This window comes from Anopheles coluzzii, chromosome 2 (genome assembly GCF_943734685.1).
Source record: "Anopheles coluzzii chromosome 2, AcolN3, whole genome shotgun sequence".
NCBI classification, from domain to species: domain Eukaryota; kingdom Metazoa; phylum Arthropoda; class Insecta; order Diptera; family Culicidae; genus Anopheles; species Anopheles coluzzii.
The window spans coordinates 124,028,057-124,051,906 of record NC_064670.1 but is presented as its reverse complement, the minus strand read 5'-3'; the positions used below and the strand labels follow the sequence as shown (position 1 = coordinate 124,051,906).

The window sequence follows — 23,850 nt, the reverse complement described above, 5'->3', positions numbered from 1 at the left end:
CAGTCGTACGTTCTATTCTGCTGTTCTGCCTAGGTTTTCGATCGAATGTCGTAACATAAATCATACTTTTTGCGATGGTTTCTACGAAATCCCTCTCCATCTCATATCTAACCTAACCTAACGCCACGGTAACATTACGTCCTCGGAATTCTCACCACGCTTGATCGTAGGAAGAAAGCCAGCACTTTTCCTAGCTACAATTTCTTATGCACACGAAACTTGCTCCACGGAAGAGGGTGAAAGACACATTTTCCGGTGAAAAAAGAAACACCACACGCATTTTTCTTCCGCACTTTATGCCCGTACGTGGTTTTTCTGAGCTCTCGAGTAAAAGTAGGATTAATTTCCCTATATGCACTTGCTTTTACGCACCAACCAACCGTTTTGCCTCCTACGCGCACAGTACCACACGCACATACGAAAGCCAACGCTTGCTAGATGGATTTAAGTCTTCCGTCTGTACTGCAAGGACAAAAGTACTGTCTGGTATTATACCTTCAAACCTTCTCTTTCTCCAGTGTCTGAAGCTTTAGTTTGGAAATTTATCAAAAATCATCTCAACTAAACCTTCATTCTCAAACAGGCGGTTGTCTGACGGATAGTTAAAAAAATTCTGACACTAGACCGCACACACACACACTGAGCTCTCAACATTTCGGATGAATAAATTATTCAATTACAATTCCATCACCTTCCTCCTTTCCGCCTCGGTGTGCCTTGCGTGACCTTTGCGTTGGAGGAGTTGGATCCGTTGAACAGCCGTTGATTCTTGATGAAAATTCAATCCACCCTTCCTGGAAGAAAGGCATACGCACACGTTAACCTCCCTCAAAAACAGGTGGGTGGTTATAAGTATTACTACTGATCGGTGTGCTTAGTAGCAGTAGTGGTTGTAGTATCATAGGCGATGTGCGTGAGAAATTGATCCTTTCACTCGTAGGAAGAGTCATCTTCGCAATCAAGTCTTAAATCGAACTGAAAAATGGATGCTTTTATGCCGATCCTCTACCCACTTTAAAGCTCTCTCGCCCAATCCACCGAGCTTTGGCGAAGCAACATGTATTAGCAACGCCTACTAAGCATTCTAGTTAACTGTTAAACGAAGCAGGGGTTTTCAGTTGAATGCAATCAAAGTCGGGTTTTAAAGCAGCACGAATCAATCGACAGAACATATACGTTGGTGCCGTGACCAGGATACTGCCGGGAAGAAATAATTATCAATTAATGAGCTTTCGTTCAGGAGAATACGTCGACCGCAGAACGTTCAGTTCGTGCGAATGAATCACATTTGCTACAAATTATCATAAACTGCCAGGAAATGGCCCACAGCAACGCATTTAACTCTCCACTCTCTCTCTATCAATATAGTTTAATGGAATGATGAATGATGAGGAAAATTCAGAATGATTTTTAAACAAACACTGACACACAAACGCAACATTCCTGCATAATTATTTATGTCCGAAGTTGGAGGGAAAAAAGTTGAACCATAAAATGATTTCCAAGCGAGAAGCACGGAGGGAAACTTTTTCCATTTTTGTTGAGCTATTTTTTTTTGGCCATTTCGGCCAACGGCCGTGGTAACGTTAAGTGATTCTCAGTTTAATTTAATTGGTTCATAAAAGAGATACTTTTTTTTGTTGGTTCTTGTTGCGAAGCGTGAAATGAGGCAGGAACCACAATCAGCTTGTGGGCCATTAAATTTATTTGCTGACCACACACACACACACACACAGACAAACGCATTCATCGGCTATCAGGCCCTCAGAAATGGTCCAGGGATGTGCATCGTTATAGTGAGTTGGTAGGAGGATGTCATCATTTCATGTTTGAATAACTTTTAATATATAAATTAAATCGAACACCAATCATACCGCGAAAACCCTCAAAAACGGTCCCTCATTCGACATCTCCAAGTGGAAAAGCGTATAAACAAGTGCACTCTGTGGTTGACTTTGTAGTCTTCGAAATGCAATGTTAGCCCAGCGTGACGGTATTGACGGTAAATGTTTTGCTCGCGATTACTATTAAACTTAGCCCAAAAGTTTGATTGGATTCGTGAGCATCATCGCGATGTTACTAATTGCTTCCCTTATACACACATACACACACACATTGCAGTTGATATCTCGTTTGCTACGAACTCTGTCGATCGTTGCATTAACCTGCACCTAACGAACGAATCATCATCCAGTGGAATCAAAAATTTAAATTAAAAAATGTTGTCCCTCGTATTCCCAGCGCCACAACCGCACAACGGCAATCGTTTCGTTACACACACACACACCCATACAAATCCCTCACTGCATCCATACTTTTGGCTCAGGATGCGGAGTGGCACTTGAAAAGCGTCGAGGTCGGCAGTAAGGACCACGCTGCATAATGCGCATAAAGCGCACGCTTGCGGAAGCTGCCCTCGACGCGAATGCACCATTTGCGCTTCAAGGTCGCCGGCGAAGCTTTCACAAAATCTGCTGCCCTCGGCGCGCTTACATCGATTCGGCTGCCGGGTATAATTGAATAAGGTGGAGCAGAATCTCCTCTTTTTTTTGTATCGCTGTTGTTGAGTTGAAAATTGGATTTTTCTGCTCCCTCTCTTCGCGTACTCGCGCGGCGGTCCAGCGTGAGTTGTCGAGCCAGTAGCGGCAACGTGCAAGATTGGATTTGAAGGTAACAGCATAAAATGCCACCACCCACAACCTGGGAGGTGGGAGAACTGTGGCCATTTAGACGAAATGGATGAGACTCCTACGCCAAACCCGGTCGGTTGTCTGCGATTGATCCAACATGGCAAACGATAACAATCCATCTTGCGCTTGGAGAGAGTTGGCCAACATAAACGTTCCCATATCACATTAAGGGGGAAGGTTCACTATCTACACACGGCCCCGTAAATCGATGCTCTGACTAGTGGGGAGTCCTATGGGGGGGAGGGCTACTATTTTCTTATTAAGGATTACTTTCAATCCGTCTCCGCGTGTGTGTGCAGGTGAAGCATCCTTTTGCTCTCAGTTCCCGGTGGAGTCCCGATAATGCCTTCCTGATTGCACCGACCGTGGGGGGGAAAGACATGATACATCTCAACATCTCTTTATCAGTCCCTCATCCCACCCTCCTAACTCGGTTCACTGAATTGTTCAATACAAACGATGCAACACCACTTGGAGATGATTAACGATGAGTGGAAGAACTTTCGGTCCAACGAACTGCTCGTACCGACGAACATCCGTGGGCAAGCAGCAATAAGAAGCAAACATTGTTCGCTGCATTCACAGCTTCTGATTAAATTTCCCCTCCCCCCACTCCTTCCATTGCCCTTGTGCTCCTTCTTTTCCACCCCACCCGCGGGGGTCATCTCATAGGGCATTGTCGTCGTTGCGTCGTTCCGTCGGCCTTCAATTCCCCTGGGGCACTGTATGTGGGGAATATTTATCTACGGTCCCTTTTTTGGAAAGTTTACCCCGCCCCGTGTGTCCCTGTTACCCTGTCCGTAACCCCCTTCCACCCACCCACCCAAACAATCGAAGAAGAGCATGTTTCGGATTCCTGACTCGTCCTCGGCGCGAAGTGAAGGTGGTACAACCGTGCCCTTAATCCTTAAATAGAGGAATGTATTTCACCAATGGCTAACCGCGGTCCCGATTGTGAGTGCGAGCGTTGCGTTCGATTGGGGCTCGAGGCGGAGATAAAGTTTTGGAGTTGGCCCCCACTCTCCACCCATCCGAAAGGAACAGATAAATAAGGATCGTTTCTGTGGGGGGAGGGGGGGGGGGAGAATAGGGGACAGAAGGTGTTGGTAATGGTTTGTTTTTGGCTTCACACCCACGCGCGTTGTCACGCGAAAGTTTGGCGTCGGCGGGAGGATGAGGGCGAATGGGAGGGAGGAAAGACACCTTCTCTACTCCCCTTACAGCTCCAGCTCGCACTCGAGCTGGGCGGCATCGAACGCCAGGCTGGGTGGGACGCGCGGATCGCACACCGTGTTCTCGATCGCCTTCCGTGCGTCCGCCATCAGGACGCGGAAGTTCGTTTGCGTGTAGTCGAGCTTGTCGTACAGGAAGACGGGCAGCTTGTTGCTCATCACCCACAGCGACTGCTGCGGCTCGCGGTCCACCTTCAGATCGTTCGGGAACGTTAGCTTCTGGGCGTTCTTCTCCACCACGCCGAGGTTGTTGCGATTGTACGGTTTGCCCAGATCCCAGCAGCCGACGCCGGACTGCTGCACGAGCGTAAAGAACTGCACGTTGTTCTTGCCCACGCCCGCCGTGGACGATTGTCCCATGCGGCCGCGCGTGCCCACCGGCTGGAACGCCTTCGCCGCCAGCCCGAACCCTTCCCAGACGGTTTCGTTGCGCAGGATGGAGGCCGGCACCTGGAACTCCATGAAGCTGGACATCGGGTGGAAGAGCAGCATCCGATCGCCGGAGCGGTGGACGGGCGCGAGCGACATGCCGAACACACCGTCCGACCACTGGAAGTTCAGATCCTGGTAGTTGTAGTCGCTGGCCAGCGGGTTCGGGTTGTACAGATGGTTCGTCGTGCGCCAGCTCTTGAACTTGCGCATGTCGAACACGGTGATGCCGTTGCGCCACACGTCCGCTACGTACGCGAACGCATCCTCGCACTGGCCGTCGCGCACGTCCACCACGATGTTGGTGTGCAGCGAGTCCTCCTTCACCTGCTCCTCGGGCAGGACGTACGTGAACAGCAGCTCGTCGTTCTGCAGATCGAACGCCATAATCTTCGGCGGGCAGACCTGCTGCAGGTTGGTCAGCGTGTCGGTAACGCCCGCATCCAGCACCCAGAGGCGATCACACTCATCCACCTGGATGCGGTACACGGACATCATCTTGGAGCAGTCGGGATTGCGCGGGGACGTGTGGTAGCTCCAGTCGGGGTACGGCATCAACGGCTGGCTGCGGTCCTGTGCCGGCAGGGGCAGATAGGAAAGAGTGGCCGGCACACCCGGGTTCCAGCGGGGCGTCGTAATGAACAGTCGGTCTCGGAACCGATCCACACCGAGGGGCAGATTGTTTTCCGGGATGAATTCACTAGAAACAAATAAAAAGGGGGAGAACATTAGTCACGTTTTGAGGTCAATGTAACGCATGCTCCAAAAGCCGTTACCGTGTGCGGATGGCGTTATTACGCAGCTGCAGCGAGGGGTACATGAAGTCCATCACCTTCCAGTGGTAAACGGTGTCAAACACATTCCTGCCGACGTCCTCCAGGAAGTCGTTGGCAGCCCGCTTACCGCCCGCCTCCAGCCCAACCAGCGGGCCCACGTACGGTGTCGCCAGCCGTTCCTGCTCGCGTTCCCGTTCGCGCTCCCGCTCTCGCTCGCGCACAGCTCCGCCATTAGCTGCCGCCGGTGAGCCAGTGCGAGTAAACGAACCGTGCTGCGGTCCCTTCTTGAACGGCGAATAGCTACCAACCGGGGCGGCAATCACCGCTAGCACTAGCAGCACCCCTGCCAGCACCATCCAGCTGCGTCTCCCGGACGTCATGGTGTCCCGTGAGCGGTGCTTCCTTTCCGCTGTGAAATATGGCACGAAGAGAAGAGAAAGAAGAAGGATGAGTGTGCGAAAGTGTAATTTGTGTTTGGACGAAAGATTTCAAAGGACGACGAGAAGGTGAGAAAACTGTAACCTTCTTTCGCTCCCTCAATACACCGATGCTCTCATTAGTTGGAACGTGTCGTGACGTGGCATTGCTTGGCTGTGACGTATGCCATCGCCTACTGGTGTGTGCGTTAGCGACGCAATAACAGTCGTGGTTTTAGATAAATGACAAACCACCTTTTGCCCACCACGCAGGGCCTGCTTCGGATGCGGAACTTCCCAGGATGTGCTTGTTGTTTCAAGCGGACGGGTTCCCACGGACACAGGTGGATATAGTTGCAATCAACCCGTTCGTTCGCTCGCTCGTTAGCACGTTCGGTACCGTACAGCATCTGTCACATTTAATTTAAAGTCAAAACAACCTTCATCTTGCTTTCAAGCTCAACCACTCTGCCCGTAGGATGCTCACCCGGAAGGTGTGTGTGAGTGGGTCTGTTCGGATCAAATTTTATGACATTTGCACTCTCTGCACACCAAGCCCCCCTGGATGGCGGTGATTGATTCTACCCAATTTTGGAGCAGATTTATTAAATTGAAAGATTTTAAATTTCCATCAGTTCGATCCTATTTTTTTTTTTTTTGACAAACCCTTGCGTAACGCCAGGCCAGGTGTCTATCGTTGATGGGTTGATAGCCATATAACCCCAAAATAAATAGACGGGAAAAAAGGGATCGTATCTCACTGTGTGTTGTTGCCCTCTGAAGGATGTGAGGACCTAACCCTTGAGCTGTTTCAAACCCCTTGAAGAAAAAAAAGGTAAACAAGAGTGGTTTGTGTGCGACCTGCCTGCCTGCCTGCCTGAGCACGTCTAATATGTTATGCACGTACGCACACACCTCCACACACCTCGTGTCGTCCCTTCTCCGGGTGATGTATATTGGCAATAACCTCTGCAAAAAGCGAAAGCGTGGGACAGCCGTGAAAGTATCATTTTCCTCTGCAAAGGATTTAATTTCCACCAAACAGAATCACCGAAGGGTTTACGACCTTTTGTGCTGGAACCGTGTCTGCAGCGGGCGGCTGGATTGCGCACTCATTGAGCTTTCATTCATCGGTTTTAGTGTCCCCCGCGTTTGCTACCAGTGGTCGTAGCGAGGGGGAGATGGGCATAAAAGCTAATTACCTTGCCGAAAATATGCGATGGCTCTTTTATCGTCTGCCAACTAACGCGGAACATTTCGCCGGAACATGAGGAGGGGCACTTACTAATTCATTCACTCCGACCCACCGGGACCGGGTGGTGATTGTGGTTTTATGTTGCAGCCGCGTTGGACCACGTTGCGATGAATTTCAGAAAATCATCCCGTAAAACGCTTTAACGCTTTTTGTCCATATTTCCCCCTCGGCGGGGAAAACAAGGGACGAACCACTTTGACACCGAGAGTTGAATGTCCACAAGAGGGGGGGGGGTGAAGGTGGAGGCGAAGCTTTCATTTTAGAACAACCACCACCCCCTCCCGCTAGCCCGTCCAGTTTGGCGTTGCTGATCGTCGGTCGAACTGAGGTTTAAAATTTAATAAACTGTCAACATTATGTTCGCTACAGCGAAAAAAGGGCGCGCTGCTCGGTTACATTAAGGGCAGAGGAGTAGCGAACGAACGTTGCCTTTCGAAGAGGAGCAGCAAAACAGAAAGAAAAAAACATTTACGGGGGTGCTATGTAATTTAATAACCAAACGATGTCACGCTGTTACACTACGGAGAAACGCCGGGTTGCGTTGTTTTGTTAGTCCAAAACATCAGATCCACGGGGCTTCCGTGGGCACTAGTAGTGATTCAATTTTGATTAACAATTAGGCTTCGATATAATAACAATCTTTGCGAGCGATTTGGCGACATTTTGCGTGCGATCAGGCTTTTCCTTTCCCAACATTAGCATTGCTTCGTCGTCCATCGGCTGTTGAACCTGTTCGGGTGTCATTAAACGTTTTCCCATTCTGTGCCGGCTTATCGTGCGGAAGAAAAGCTTCACACACGCTCTCGTGGTTCACTTCTGCCAGCAAGATGGCACGAATTAAACGGAGCACGGTCGAACGAAGGTCCGGTTGCACGTCCATTTCAAAACAGGTCGAGTGAATTTGAATTATACGCTTCGTCACTACGCAAAAACCATGAAAATATGCACACCAAAACAGAGTAGAAGAACCACCAGCATGTTTATTCGGGGTTTTCCCCCCATTCTGCACCGTGTAGTTGCGGTCCAGTCCGACGGCGTGTCTCTCTTGAGTGCTTATTCTCAGTATAACAGCAGCGAATTGAAATGCTGCATTGCTGGTACTTGTCAACAGACCATGAGTGTGTTCTTTTTGGATGGCGGGGAAGATGGATAAATCTAAGAAGCTGGAAGCTTAAACGATATTTTGCTCTTTTTGCCGGCTTGCTCGCTTGGAGGAGTAGTGGTAGTAACTGTGCCCAATGCCAAGGGCACACGGGGAGATATTCCGAAGGGAACTTTGTGGAACGAACGCAAGGCACTGTTGGGGTGATGGCAAATGTTGATTCGACCATGAGATGTTCAGCATACTGGAAAATTTCCGAAACATCCCACACTGCCGATGATCCCACGGTAAACACTATTACGACCATCGCTTCTAGGTCCCCTATGGGGAGGGGGCGAGCAACTCCCATGGCGGGATACATCACCGAAAGCGCACTGATAGCGTATTTATCCAACGGAACATCGTGCTTTGCTTTGGGGAGGTCCCCGGGTAGGACCGGATACGATTTCCGCAACCCCCCTAGCTTTGAAATACCCATGGTCAGGCACTGTGAAACATCTCTCCCCAAAAGAATTCCTTATCCTTGATTCTGATTAGAAGGATGCCATTTTTTTTTGGTAGGAAATGGAAACGCTTCCGGCGGTTGGAATTAAACATTGCGCCATTCCTCTGCCATAATGACACGGTCGCTTTGCTGGAGTTGCCACAGTGGCGCACTGGCGCTGGCTATTTTGGCGCCCCACAATTGCTGGTGTCGTTAAATTTGCGTTCATTAGTGAGAGCAAAATGCGCGCGCGGGAGATCGTTACGGTGCTGCACTTTTAGCTGGCCAGCCCGCCCGCAGACACACATCAACGTCCAGCGGGGTTTAAGAAAAGTTTAATTTGAAAGTAAAATCTTTCCTTCACACCCGGGGGGTAATTATTAAATGCGTGTTTTTTGCTGCATTTTGCTGCATATTGTACGCTTCCAAATTGCAGGGAACGTTTAATACCCTGCAGCTAGGTGTGTGCAGTAATTCCCACAAATTACTGCAGAATAGTAGACAGTATGCAGTATTGTATTTTTTAGATTTTTACGCTTTAACCTTGCCACGTGGACAACCAGAACCGATTTAGCGTTTTGGCCCGCTAAGAAGTAGAAGCAGCAGCAGCGGGAACTTGAAGTAGAAGCGCGTACCACCACGCACGACCGAACTCGGTGGCCTTGCTTGCCGCACCGGCCGAGTTATTGGTGCCCGTGTTGGTTGTGGAGCTTTAGCGCACCGACCCAGATCCAACTCTTCGTTCCCACTCCCCCCTAGCAAGCTTCCAACAACCGAAAAAACGCCCTCGGCGAAGAAACAGGTACGCCGTCTACGCCAAAACAGCTTGAGTAAGGTCGTGACTCTAACGCACTCTCGGACATGGTGGTCTTGTTTGGGTGGTTCTAGCAGAAGTTTAATGCGTTGTTTATGATTTTTTTTTTGTGCCAAACTAAATCAAAATCTTTTAAACGCTTTCCAATCCAATTTGATCGTGTGCCTGTTACAAGTTCGTGCCGCTTTAACCCTGCTTTAAAGCGTCCACAAGTGGTGGCGTTTGCCAATAAAACGATCGCTTTGCTTTGCTATACTACACGTGAAATGTCTTCGTGCAATAGCCAGTGACATAAGTGCTAGTGACGGCGGAGTCTTTTGTTGATAGAGCGGCGTCAAAGCCTGCCTCACTGCGGACGAAGTGTGTTTCGGTCCAGTTAATCCTAAGGTGTCGTGTTGAGTAATTTCGGTTGACAATATGCCACATACACACACGCGCGTGCTTGGGATGCACACTGCAATTGTGTTGTTTCGCACTGTCACGGGAAAATGCACCCGTGAGAATGCAGAACCGCAGCTGCTCCTCCGCTCCGGTTGCAGCAAACAGTGACTCGCCATGATGATGCTGGTGCATTCTTTGATGGTGCATTGGTTGTTGTGTTGCTACATTTAAAATGAATGCTAAAACCCGCTGAGTCTCCTCCACATCGGATGACAGGTGACACTAGCAGGAGCAGCCTGCAGTAGCATGAAAAAAGCCAAAAATGAAAGAGGATTTGCTTTTCACACTCCTCATGCAAAACAGTCGCCATGGGAAGGCACTCACTAATCTAACATAAACCCTTAAAAACAAGGAACTATGCAGCACAAAAACGACCGAGTCAACAGGTTCATACTGCTCAGGACTCCCACTTTTTCTTCATCATCGTACAGGTGTATTATTTTGTTTTCGTCTTTTTGCTCTCTGCAAAACCATCCCGTAGTGTGGGCATGAGTGCATTAATAATGCAGCTCCTTATTTTTGCTTCCTGCATATGCGGGATTTGGTGTTGCATGCAAACACACACACGCCGAATGCTGCCTCCCTTTCTCCTCCTTTTATATCTCCTAAGCGCTCCAAACGAGGACTCCACAAGGTGAGGAAAGCAGTGAAAGCATATTATGTCACACCGAGACACCGGTGCAAGCAAACTCCAAAGCAAGCCACACAGTCTCAAGCCTGTGTGGGAGTCCTCCATCTGCCGCTCCAATCCTCCAATTCCGCCTGCAAAACCTCAAGGCTGCTCCCCCTTTTAAAAAAACGAAACTTGACAGTGAAACTAGTGGTGAAACTGGTTTCTGCATACGTAATTTCTATTGCACTCTATCGCTGGCCCTCTCTCTCTCTCGATCGCGGGCTTTACTTTTCCATCTTTTCGCCCCAAAACCAGTCGGCGGAAGGCTTTACTGCGCTTATACTTCCTGCGTGATTTCCGCCGCGGAATCGAAGATTGTAATACAACATTAAATATTCTAGCAGGATTTGTATTGACTCAGCGAAGAAAACAACACACACACACAAAGAGACCACGCAGAACCAAAATTCCTATTAAAGCAAAATGGTGTCTTTTGGTGGACGGGGTTTTTTTGTTGCAAAACACGGTTTTGATCCCATTTCTGTAGCACAGACAAACAAACACACAGAAACAAAACGTTCTCACGCAACTTACACAGGCAGTTCTTAGGTTGGTTGCACACACGAAAGTGAGAGCTTTTTCACACACACACACTGCACAAACACACGCACTTCAGTACACGCTCCTACAAGCGTTTGAGGGTCTGATCGCGTCCGCAACGCACCACGAAATGATGCCGCCAGACGAGTTGGGCTTCGGTTTTAAGCTCGCTTGACCGAAACGAGTGTAGCCCTGCCTCTCTCTCTTCCCTCGTCTTCGCCCTCTTGCCAACCTTCCACTACACGCACTACACACACACACACAACCACTGGGCCGGCTTATTATGACGCCATCGGACGCGATCTGTCTGCGCCGCGATCTGTTGCTGTCTACTAAAGTCAAAAAACGATCTGCCGCTGGGCGAACTCTCGTACCTTCGGGACGGTATTAACTACAGTTGGTGGCGTTACTTTAAGCGTTACGCGTTGTCGATCGGCTGATGTATAATGTTGTGCAGAACGGCTACACTAAACGGGAGGTGTCATGTTTGTTTAAGCGTCCCTCTCCCCCCAGATGTTGCGATATTGCTTAAGCAGCGCCGCAACGAATGGCCCGCAGAAAGGAAACGCAGACATAATTATTCTATCATCTTGCTTGTTTTCAAAGCTTTGCAGACATTTACCGCGTGTGTGCGTGCGTGTGTGTTTTTGCTTCAATTAACTCATTTACACACCGGTTGAAAAACTGTCCCGTATGACCCAGCTGCAGTAATCTTGCTGTGCCGTGCCTGTCACTACAAACGGTTCTTCTTGTCCGCTTCGGAAAAAGGCCCCTCCAGGGGGCAATAATCGGCAAGCCCGCAAACTCTAGGTCTTTACAACATTGTGAAACTATTCAGGTGTGGAGCCAAAAATCATAATTCCTCTTGCTAATCGGTGCGCCGGTCGTAAGACAAATCTCTCCCGGGGGCCACCCAATCACTTTAGGGAGTTTGGTTCATTTTTTATCATCTCAGCCGTCCAGAGTACCAAGTCATCTATGGTTTGATCTACACTGTCTCGAACGTTCCTTTTGAGTTGGGGGCAGCAGAACGTGGAGACAAAATGGTGCAAAAGCAACAAAAAATCATCAATCACCTCGAGCAACACACACACACACACCCAGCGGTCGGTTGCGGTTTTGTCCCCTGTTGGTCCATTGGACTCTATTACTCACCTAGAAAACTGTCTTGGGTGCGTTACTTACGAAGATTGTATTATCTTTCGACACGGCTCTCACCATCTCGTGCCAAACTTTTGACGGACGGGCACACCAAGGGTTGGCAAAGGGTCATGGCTGACGTGGGCCCAAGAGCCGTCAAACTTCGCACACCATCTAGACGAAGAGGGTTAATAAGACGCACAACGCGGGTCACGAAAGAATTCTAACAAACCTCACCGTGGTGAGGCAATGAAATATCGTTACCCCCTTCCGACGTCTGTCCGAAGGCCACCAAGGTAACAAGTAGAACACGGGTCGGTTAAATTAACTGTCCGGTAACAACCAGGCAGCCAGTCAGACAGACTAAACATCCGTTTCGATGTTATTTGTTCGTCTGCATAGCACGAGCTTTTGCTGGCGATGTTTGTGTATCATAACTCGATAAAGAACACTTCCTATTAAACGTTTCTCTGCTTTAACACTGCTCTTGCACCCCCACGTACGCGCCGCTGCCTTTTTCCTTTGGCCTTTTGCGACGTGGAGCAGATTTTAATGAGCAGATGGGGCTGCAGCCGGAACGGAATTCCCCGGAACCAATAGTTTGTGGCCAACGCATTCGGGGTTCATTATACCACGCGGTGGAAAGTTTGCCCGGAAATCATACGGCACACGCATGTTAATATCGGGGCATCTCCACGCAGTGGACGCAGTGCTTTGGAAGTCTGGAAAGTTGGATCTGATGTGCATCTTGCCTCAGGAAAATCAAGTCACACAGACACGCACACAGACACCAAAAAAGACGGTTGTTCTGCAAATTACAGTTGCAGCAAACAACGTAACACATAATGAGGACGACCAACACACGGTCAACAAGATCGTTCCAAACTACGCTTAACCACCGTGCCGTGGAGGTTGGATTATATGGGAACGAGAATGCGGAAAGAGCATGTAATATTAGTGGTGCACTTATTCCTCCCTTTCACTCTGCCAGCACTAGCTTTTTATGGCATTTCCCTTGCATTCAACGAATGTACAATGGATTAAACTGTAGCCTCATCCTCCCAAAAAACAAAAAAAAACTACCAGAAACTAAGGCATCAGGAGGTACATTGACCATGAGATGTAAAGTTTCAGAACGCTTGCAGAGCTGTTCCCACACAAAATACACAATACAGTGCACTAGGGCCAGGCAGAACACACAAAAAAAGAGAAGGAAGAGGAAAAATCAATTCTCTTATCGTTCTCCCATGGACTTGCATGTTAAACGTTCCAGTATGATTTAAATCTCGGCTTGATGTCGCTCAAACGGCTGCCTGTCTGTCTGTCATGAGCGTTATCAGGGTGCTTCTGCCCTTATGCACAGCGAAGCTATTATCTGGTGATGTAGCGCTGTAGCTTCTGTTGCGATGGTCGGTCCACTGGGTCCGGTACGGCAGTAGCTCCATTATGCAAAGTGTGTACTCCCTTCATAAAGTGAAAAGGATGAACCAGAAAGATCCTAACTACATTTTAATTGACTGAAAAGATGAATCTTCGAGAGAGAGAGGCGGTACTACTACTTCATGCAGCAAACTTAATTTGTATGCACCCTAAAAAACGCCATTAGGTTGTAAAGGAAGAAGGCGAGAATCACCGAATCATATACAATCATTTCACAAAATAATCTAATCTTATCTAACTGGTTTGAGGATTTTTCGGGGGATACTTTGGAGAAACTTTCATGAAAATCCTGAAACCTGGCTTTAAATATGCAACAACTTCAAGCGAGGAAACCTTTCAAAACCTTTCATTCGCCAAACGCAGAACCTGTTGTGCAGCTTGTTGCTGTGTTGCCTCACAAGTCGTAAAACAATAGCAGCGATGCCTCCGTGTGATTCACTGAGCCGTAGGAGGATTGTGATACATAAATCCCCTCCCATCCAATACTCCAAAGGCTCAGCAAAAAAGACCACCAAACCGCACACAAAAGTATCGCACAAAGTAGACAAAATAGGATGAGCCCCTCCCGATGGTGGCGAATGGTACCTTTGTTCTTTTGTACCATCCGTCCCATCCAATCCCATTGAATTCATTAAGAAGCGCCGGGGCAAAATGAATACTGCATGTGGAAGGATGTGATAGACCTTTTCCCGTCTTCCTCTCTCTCTCTACAGCTAACCACGCTCTGTATTTATGGGAAACCTTGCTGCACGGCGGATTATATCCGTTACAAATTTGCTACTAATGGTGGTATGGCTCTCTACCCGGCTGCCGATTATCTTCTCCTTCAATGAAGTGCCCCGACCGCGAACAGCCACACGCCACACACACATGTGATGTAACTTTTCCCCGTGTTCTTCCTTTCTTTTCAGCCGACTTAAACTCGCGCATATCCGGGGAGCATCGTCGTGAGCATGGAACGTTCGTCGGCTGCCTGATCCTTCCATCATCGTGCACAGCGACGCAGCAGTGTATAGCGCTCACTTTGCGCGACCACACCAAATCGACACCGACACCTTCGACCACGTGATGATGATGTACGCGTAATTAAAACTGAAGCTACTGCGAAAGATTGCGCGCGTGCACTTGCGGAGAAATTTTAGCAAAACAGAGCCGTATCAAACAGCGCACACTACAAGGTCTGCGTATCGCGCGCGCATACCACGGACAATGTACAGCCAGCAACGACGGTACAGCATGACGATGGTCGTCTTCGTTCGCCGGGTGCTCCTGCTGCTGGCCACTGGAATTACGATTGCCAGTGGCAGTGCCAGCTACAGCATGGTGGATCCACAGCGTGTCCTCAGCAGCGTTGGCCTCAATGTTGGCGCCAGTTTCGGCACGGGAACGGCCACCGTCGGTGGGACGGGCAACGAGCTCGGTAAGCAAGAGAACGCCCCAGGACACTCATTCATCAGTCGTTTACAGTGTAGTCTTGTCTTTTTTATCTCTCTCTCCCGTTTTTCCGCAGCCGTGACCCTGCCAAAGGCTGCTACGGAACTGTTGCAGGCCACAGCTGCTGATGCCGTTGCCACAGCTTCCGTAAGAGACAGCACTGACCTTACGTCAACGGCACCCTCGGTGTACAATGGCACCGGGAGTAACGCCACCGACAGCAACGACGCTTTATGGAGGTACGCTGACGAGCTGGACACAAACAGAAACAGAGCAGACTGTGTGTGAAGGAAAAGGCATTCCGGCGATGGAGGAAAAGTTGGGAATTTCTTTACCTTTCCGTTAATTGTTCCACGATACCGGGAAGAGATTGCGTTTACATGATCTAATGTCTTCTTTTTTTCGGGCTTGGCAGCAATTTCAAGGACAAAGCGGTTTCTGAACTGCTTCGAGAATATCAAGTTCAGTACAAACGTTGCAACAGTTTGAGCCAACATCCGTTCGTTGTTGCATACGGAAAACCGCTGCGCGTTCAAAGTTATCTTTATTCCCGGAAAAGCCATAGAAAATGGTGCGTTTATTGGTTTAATTTGATGCCGAACGTTGCCGCAAAATCGGCTACGGGGAACAACAACAAACAAAAAAACCTTTCCCTGCTCCCTGTGAGACAAAAAAGGGAAACTTTGCGACCGATAATTTTCATCATTTTGTTCGGCTTCAGATACTTTTACTTGTACCGAGCGTGAGCGGCACAAGTGCGCTGAACCAGATTCGGTGTAGCATTACAGTTTGATGTGGCGCTCTAAATTCCGGGAAACAATCCTCCGGGCGTAGTACATTGATAGCAATCGGATGGAGGGGGGAGTAAGGATCGAGGGATGTGAAACAAATTAACAACTCGTTGGATACTGGAGCTTACCCGCAACAACCCGCAACAACAGCGACAACAACAAACGACGTATTCTTTTACCACAGGACAGCTTAATACTTGGAAAGGGGAGTGGGGTTTGTTCGCCCCGTCAAAGATAAAGGAAAGGACCGTTTTGGGAGGACGCAGCGCAATAACGATGTGAAGCGCTGCCAGCAGTGCGCGAAGGGACCCTGTTGTTGCGCATTTAATGTTTTATTGTTGAGACCTGGGACAACGCAAAACTGTGCAGACGGAACACCCTACTAAACACACCAAACCAAAGCAACCAAAAACGAAAAAAAAATCAAAGCGAATGGCCAACGGTTATTGCCGCATTTCCCAATGTGGTGTACCATTGCCCATTGCGCCCGGGCGGGGTATTTATTTTTAGAGATGGTGGCACTATCATTTTTGCCAAGGGTTGCGCATTGTTATGCTTCCATTCCATTAACCCTCCACCACCCGACCGGTGGTCCTGAGTGTCCTTTCGAGCGGGCGAGCAGGGCAATGCCAGCCGCCAGCAATGCCGTGAGCAAATCCTGTCCCCAAATACCACAGCACAGGGCCCGACAATCGGATGTTGCGAATGGTTTTGCAATGTCTATAATTCGCCACACTATCATCTTTTCTTGCCCTGCTTTCGGTCGCTGGCTCTTTTTTCGCTGGAGCGGAGACCAAAATGGGGCGTCTTACGGGCGAAAGGAGACGAGTTCTTCTTGCGAAACTCAATCAACACAACCGTTTCCAAATCAACGGTCGCAAACAGACACCGTGACACCGTGTAGTGCCGCATACTTCTTCCCCGGCTCATGATTGTCGTTCGCCCCCCGTGCGTTGTAATCAAAATTTATTCCTAAACCGTATCCACAACCCACCCTCCCTTGCCTCCCCCGTTGCAAATGGGACGCCAGGGGTCAGGAAATGCGGTACGGATTTCCCCTCGTCGCGAAATCAGCCATATTTCTCATCAGCTCACCTCAGCTTTGTTGTCCCTTTTCCCGTCCACAGCAAATACGTCGTCCGGTCCGGATACGTGCTGCCGGTCGATCCACTGTTTGTGGCCAAAATCAATCCCTTCTGGCTGCGGTTCGATCCACCGTCGGCCGGCGAACACTACGGGCTGGCCGTATTCTACTTCCTGATGATGCTGTTCGGCGTTATCGGCAACGCGCTGGTCGTCTTTATGTTCTACAGGTAAGTGGCCATGTCCGTGGACAATGTAAACCAAACCAAGCTGTCGCATCTGTATCTCTTTATCTTTGTCGCAACGCAACGCTGGGCCCAACTGTTGGGCCTTTCGGTGACGTCCGTTTTATTGCAATGAAGACAAATTTACTACCGATTGGAACTGTTCCTTTTTTTTGTTGCTGATGATGATGATTATGGTATGCGTTGCGATGGCGCTTCCGTTCCGTGCGGGAGAGTGAAACCGGATACAGTATGCTGTGATGAATATTTATGTAATGGGCGTAGGATGCGCGATTCGGGTAAACAAAGCATATGGGAGCGGGAGTTGGGGGGAGGGGAGGAGCAGCAGCAGCAGCATCCTTCTGCGGCGAGCGAATGTATTGCATGTTTTCATTACAATCTATCTGCTGTGCCCCCACGGCGGCGGCGGTGTCCAAAGTGCCCATCTGTTTTGTTTGTGCGTGCTCTGTTTATTTTAAATACGTTCCGATACTGTCGCCTACCAGCGGGTGGAATGTTTGCAGCAGCCTTTAGGCCAAATAGAATATACAATCAGATTCAAACACACCCTTAACTCCGCCAAAACCCACCCTCCATTGAACGCGGGGACATCATACTTTAAATGTTGCATAAAATATGTTACAAACGCTTTGAAGTATTTGCAGGTCAATGCCATGCATAACTCATCCGTTTTAACCTGTCTCAATACCACCACCAGCAGCAACAACCGTTGACATTGATGCTTTTTATCGCTTCCAGCCACCCTGCCGCTGGTCGAAATGTCAAAGCAGAGCACACCCTTAAAAGCTGTCACGCTAAAACGCCTGAAAGTATGCAATCGGGATGACGCGCTCGAGCAAACGCAAAGCTCTCTTGTAAAGGGAACGCGCTCTAACAAGAGCTTCGCAAGCATTAAATCAAGCGAAAGGAAAAAGGAAAAATAACACGCTTTTCCACAAATTTTCTTCTTCTTTTTTTCGAGGAATGTTATCCCTTGTTTGCCAACTCTCTCATCGTTCTAATAATCTGTTGATCATATTAGTCCCTTGGATTAGGTTTCTTTTCATGTGGATGGGTATCGGGTGCGCCGGCAAACGGATTGAATTTCCCCCTTTTTTTCCTTTCCTATATTCCCTCCGCTTCAAAGCGTAGCAACGAAACTTAGTCTAGGAAAATCATAAAGTTTAGAAAAATAAATCCATGACCACCTCCCACCGAGTGGAGAAGTAGCGATTGCAAAGCATGGAAAAGCCGCCACACAACCGGGGAGTGAAGGAAAGGAGAAAACGGAACCGGACCGGGCGGGCGGGAGGGCAGCCAGCAGAGAATGAATGAACTGCTCAATGAAGTGTGGAGAATTTTTCATTTCTTTGTCTGGCGCTTTTTATAGACCCTCAATTTGCAAAAAAACTTTTGCATAAGCCGCACGAACGCGAACGAACCCCCCACCGAACGGAGTGAAAACAGCACACAAACACGTAAAACTTTCTTACCGAGCCACCACCGTCCATTGCTCTGGCCCTCTGCTCGCTCTCCCCATGCAAACAAACAACGCAACTCATATTTGTTCCCGGCACACACCGACCGAACTAGGGAGGGGGCAACCGGAAGGTAATCCTTTTTTTTTTACTTTTCTTCCGTTACTTTCATTCCTTTTTTGCCATTTGCCTTGCTGGCTTGCTGTGTTGCCCGCTCTTCAACCAAGTAACCAAGCACAATCAATCAACTTGATCGATTTTGAACTTTGCCTCGAAAAATGAAACTCCATCTCGAGCTTTTACCCGCGTCGTTGTTGGTGTGTAGGAATGCAAAATGAAACAAGATTTTCCGCCGGCTTTCGGATACAGATTACTTTTAATTTCTTTCCACTTGATACGATCACAATGAAACTCGTATTGATTTTAGTATTTTGACATGTTTTTTTTTGTTTTTTTTTTCTTCTTTTCTTTATTTGCCATCCTTTTCTTTTATTTGTGTTTTTTTGTTGTAGGCTTATACATGTACCATTTTCATTTTTATCTTTTTTTGGTGGATGGCTCGATTAGTAATAATAACCCATTAGTAATTACACCGGTGTAATGTTGAGATTATTGTGATGTAAGCATAGAATAGAATTTGCTGCACTGATCCTGTTCCTCACTCGATCAGTTCCGGTTCCGTCGTAGGATCTGTGGGCGACACTTGTTCCGGATGCTCGGGCGCTGTTGGTACTTCCTCCGCCTGCTTGCGATTCCGACGACAACGACCCTTCTTGCCACAGCGTTCCTCCTTGTTGCTCTCATCGTGATCGTGACGATGGTGGTGGTGATGATGACGTCCGGGGCCGTGTCGCTTGCCGAAAGGATATCTCTTTGCACGCTTGTCCATCTTGTTGCACTGCTTGCGGATTTTCTTCAGCTGCTTCTCAATCTTCTTATCATTCGGAACTTCCACCTCTGCGCCGGAAGATGAGCTGGATGAGCTTTTGCTGGAATCACTGCTGCTACCGCTGCTGCTGCTGCTGCTACTGCTTGAAGACGAGCTTCGGCGACGATGATGACATCCCTTTCCTCTCGAATGACGCCCAAACCGGTGCCCAAAGTGCTCCATCATTCCGGGATAGCCGCCGAACGGTCCACCACCACCCGGTCCAAAGTGATGGCGCCGCGTCATTGCATCGCCAAACGGGTGAACGTTCATGGGGCCAGGACCATAGGGTAGTCGTCCAAAGTGACGTCCCGGGTGCATTGGATGTCCATGATGCCCGTGATGTCCGTGATGTCCGTGATGCTTGTGGCCTGCCTCATGATCCGAAAGATGATGTGGATGCGGATGATGGCCACCGTGTCGATGATGGTGGTGATGGCCATGCCGACCGTACTCCCGTCCAAATGCACGATGCTCGTGCTTTCCGTGCCGTCGATGGCGTCTACCGTGCCGCATCTCACCACCCTCGCCAATCGTCAGGCCGGCCAGCTCGTACGCTATCTCGTCACCGCCATGTTGCTGTTGCAGCAGTTCCGCCTCCTTGCCAGCGGCCAGCGAGACCGCCCTGTCGATGCTACGCAGCTGCTCCGGCTGCTCCTCGAACAGGCGGCTCTGTACCGGTCCCGGGGCCAAGCCCACCACAAACCGGTCTATCAGCAGTGGCTCCAGCAGGCCCGCATCAAACTGGCACTCCATCGACAAGGCCTTGAGTCGGGCGTACCACTCCTTCACACCTTCACCACGCTGCTGCTCCGCCCGATAGAACAGGGCCCGATGGCGAAAGATCGCAATCTCCGGAATGTACTGGCGGGCCAGCACAGCGCACAGCTCCTCGTACGGCATGTCCTTCGGTGCGGTCGGGTGGCACAGACTTCGCAGCGTTCCGTAAGTGGCCTTGCCAATCACACTGATCAGCACCGGTACGCGATCAGTCCCGGTGATACCGTTCGCCCGGTAGAACTCGTCCAGAATCTCCCGGTACACGTTCCAGTCGTCCGTTTCGCCGTGAAATTCCGGCAGAATTGTTGGTGTCGTTGGTACCTTTGCCATCGTGCTTCGCCTTTGCTGGCAAACTTCTCGCTTCTTTCGCTCGTTTTGACCCGTTGTTTCTCGAACTCTTCTCGGTTGAAGTTGACTCGCTAGTAGTTGTTGCTTCACGCACCGTTGTCGTTGTTAAAGTGAGCCTGAGGGGTTGTCGTTTGTTGCAAACAATCGAATGTCAACGCTTCTCTGATGCAACGGTTGCCCTTCCAGTGCGCTTATATACTCGCGAGTGTGCTTCTACGCCGCTGTCCGCTATCTGTTACTGTTTTTGTTGCGACTCCGAGGGTTGTTTGTGCCGGCAAAACGAACACCACCGTACGATCCCTTCATACCCCACCACCACCCCCACTGGACACACTGGAAAAGAGATACTTGATGAGTCATCGTGTCCAATTTCACCACAAACACGCACACACACGTGTACGAGCATGTGCGCATCAGTGTGTGTGTGTGTGTTAGTTAATCTAATTTCCTGGAAAATACTTCAAACCGAAGAGAAAATGGGGGTTGGGTTGGAGGGTAGGGAGATTGCGCATGCTTAGATAATAACCGGCTTTTAGTCTCATAATGAGGATCTTTGAGGGGTGGTAAGGGGAGGGGACTTAATTCAACCCCCAGTAGCGCGCATGTCTGTGTGAATGTGTGAGTATGCATGTTTTTAGAGGTCAAGGGGGTGATCGTAAACAAAGGAGGGTTGCAAATCAAAGCGCGACAAGATCTTTCACGTTTCCTTTTGCACATGGGGTTGTATATACCAGATAGCAGTACATTATGGGTATGTGTGGTAGTAGTGGCGATAGTGGTGGCCATGTTGTTTGCATGACATTTCCAACGTCCAAAACCTGTCTCAACGCGTTCCAACTTGTCGGAAGCGAAAGTAATCTTGCCGCGGTTGAGAATGGTCCACTAATCATCATACTTGACGTCATGCTCTGTTCCTATCGCTTGGACTATTATCAATGTTATTTTTTTCACAATAAACAAGAAATTCTTTCTCTATGACTCAGCATCATTGAAAATAATTGTGCGCATCACACACACACACACATGCACCACACCGGAATCAAAGTGTTTCCTCAACCGTGAACCAATGATACGGCAGTTTGCACACACATGATTTTCGACCATTTTCCAGCATTGAAATTTGTGTTTTTTAAAGCTTTAAATCCACCGCAAATGGATGTCATCATCCATCATTACACACCCGACGCCGCTTTCACACCTGACTGCTATTTCCCTCTCATTTTCCACCCTCTTGTGTAAACCACGGGCAAGGTTCGTGAAATTACATTTTAAAGTGTGTTTTTGCGACATAAACTGTTGAATGTTGTAAATTAAATTAGCTCCTCATTTTACGTCCTCTCGTCCTCTTAATCAGAAACCGTGTTAGGATGGCGCGGGGGGGGAGGGTGGAGGATTCGTCAATCAAACATACACACACACCAACACACACTTCAAACACATTCCTTCAGGATGAGGATGGAGTCACACACTTTTTTCCTCGGAACGAGTCGAGTCGTCCTCGTCGTTGTCACGTGTTTTCGTCATTTGATTACATACGCATACACCACGCAAAGCACGTGCGTAAATTTTCGAGATACGCTATTTGAGGGGCGGGATTAAAGCGTCACTTGTCAATTCTTGGTGCTTCGAGAGCGAGTGGAAGCGAGTTCTTCCATCTTCAACGTTTTTTTGGATGCAGCAATGTTCATTAAATTTGTTCCACATGGTTTGCGGGTGGAAGGGACGGAAACATAGAGAGAGAGGAACTAACACAGCTGGCGCAAGATTGTCAGGAATCAACCCGAACACACAAACCTTCTTCTTGAATCAACCACACCATAAGCATCATTTCTTTCCTTGCGTCCCAGAGGACGTATTTCCACGCTCCAATTTGCTCCAACGGGAATTGAATAAGCAACACAAAGAACATTCGTTTAAATGAGGTCACTGTGATGCCAAACGATCGAACGCTCGCACGATCGTTGGCGTTTATTTGCTTCAACTTATGTTTTACACTTATAGGAATTGGGAAGGGTGCTTTTAAAACTATTTTTCAAATGACTTGCGACCCAGTCACACATTTCCCATCACTTTGCATTGAAAAGATACATCTTACATTTTGATCAACGTAAGCGATCGCGTGGCTTTATATGCTTATGCTTATGGTACACTTAAATACATTTTAAACTTATTTTTTAAGCATCCTCCAACCACTTCAGTCGCCACAGACTTCACAGAATCATTGCACACATTCCCACCCCTCATCACTTAAGAACTATGGCCATTCGCTTATAGTAAATCATTCTAGCATAATCCGGCTCCCGCACCGGCCACTTCACTCTTCAGCGCACACTCCTTGTTCACGGCCAGCTCCAGCGCGAGCTCCAACGTCAAACCCTCGTTCTCTTCACACAGCCGATCCATGATCATGCCACTGCGCAATCCCGTCACAAACTTGTCCAGCAGTATCGCCTCCAGGTTCTCCCCAAACCGACAGTCCACCGACAGCTTCTTCAGCCGCCCGTACCACACCGTCACCGATTCACCCGGCTCTTGGCGCGCATTGTAGAAGACGGTACGCTCACGGAACACTGCGACCTGCGGACTGTACTGCTTGCGCAGCAGCTCACACAGCTCCTCGAAGGTGCGGCTCTTGGGCAGCACGGGATGGCACAGGTCCCGCAGCGTCTTGTACGAATCCGTCCCAATGACCGAGATGAGCAGCGCGGTCCGCTTGCCTTCCGGGATGTCGTTCACCTCGAAGAACTGCTCCAGCCGCTCCTGGTACACGTTCCAGTCGTCGATGAAGCCGTTAAACTCCGGAATCGAACCGACCATCGCTTGACCGACCATTTTGCAAGCGAGCGAGTGAGTGTGTGGTGTGTGCGTTGAGTGTGAAACAGTACTGAGTCGCGAACGGTCGCGGGTCTGGCCGTGGCAACGACGTTTATAGCGCTGGCGATTGTGTGGCGTACACTGCAGTGCCGTCGTCCCCACCACCAAGGGCTTCACTGTGTTTGTGGCAATGTGGCGCTGATGGCCAGTGTGAGTGAGTACACGGCTGCATGCGTGTAGAAACACGGACACGGTGCCGGATGACATCATCGTCGTTGAACTTGGGCCCACAATCGATTGGTTGGTGCCGTCACGCACACCAATTGACCGAGTAGCCGGCCGGCGAAATAGATATTTCCGAGTGAAAATTCCAATGACTCACCGTGAAAACCATAAAAACGGTTGCATAAAGAGATTAAAATATCAGTTTATCTTATCTAGGTTGAATTTCGTTTTTATCACAGGGAGTAAAACTATGGTGTGTAGATAAGGGTCAAATTTAAACGCGATAAATGCAACACAACGCACACATGCTTGG

At 49.0% G+C, this 23,850-nt stretch overlaps 3 protein-coding genes across 4 annotated transcripts in view; 1 reads left to right on the top strand and 2 right to left on the bottom strand.

Moving 5' to 3' along the window:
• Window positions 1–23,850, top strand: part of LOC120948599 (opsin-2) — a 60,154-nt gene that overhangs the window by 22,587 nt on the left and 13,717 nt on the right. For both annotated transcript variants that reach the window (XM_040365126.2, XM_040365125.2), the window contains exons 2-4: window positions 14,344–14,852; window positions 14,943–15,105; window positions 16,785–16,970. In XM_040365126.2, the coding sequence (XP_040221060.2) occupies window positions 14,642–14,852; window positions 14,943–15,105; window positions 16,785–16,970 (560 nt within the window). In that variant the 5' untranslated portion in view covers window positions 14,344–14,641. The remainder of the gene's footprint in view (window positions 1–14,343; window positions 14,853–14,942; window positions 15,106–16,784; window positions 16,971–23,850) is intronic.
• Window positions 3,591–11,075, bottom strand: LOC120948601 (protein yellow-like). Its single transcript, XM_040365128.2, has 3 exons — window positions 10,847–11,075; window positions 5,128–5,536; window positions 3,591–5,051 (listed from the first exon to the last, which is right to left on the bottom strand). The coding sequence occupies exons 2-3, from the start codon at window positions 5,505–5,507 to the stop codon at window positions 3,908–3,910; spliced, it is 1,524 nt and encodes a 507-aa protein (XP_040221062.2). The 5' UTR covers window positions 5,508–5,536; window positions 10,847–11,075; the 3' UTR covers window positions 3,591–3,907.
• On the bottom strand, window positions 22,407–23,467 carry LOC120948606 (uncharacterized). The gene has a single exon (XM_040365134.2). The coding sequence runs from the start codon at window positions 23,328–23,330 to the stop codon at window positions 22,782–22,784; it is 549 nt and encodes a 182-aa protein (XP_040221068.1). The 5' UTR covers window positions 23,331–23,467; the 3' UTR covers window positions 22,407–22,781.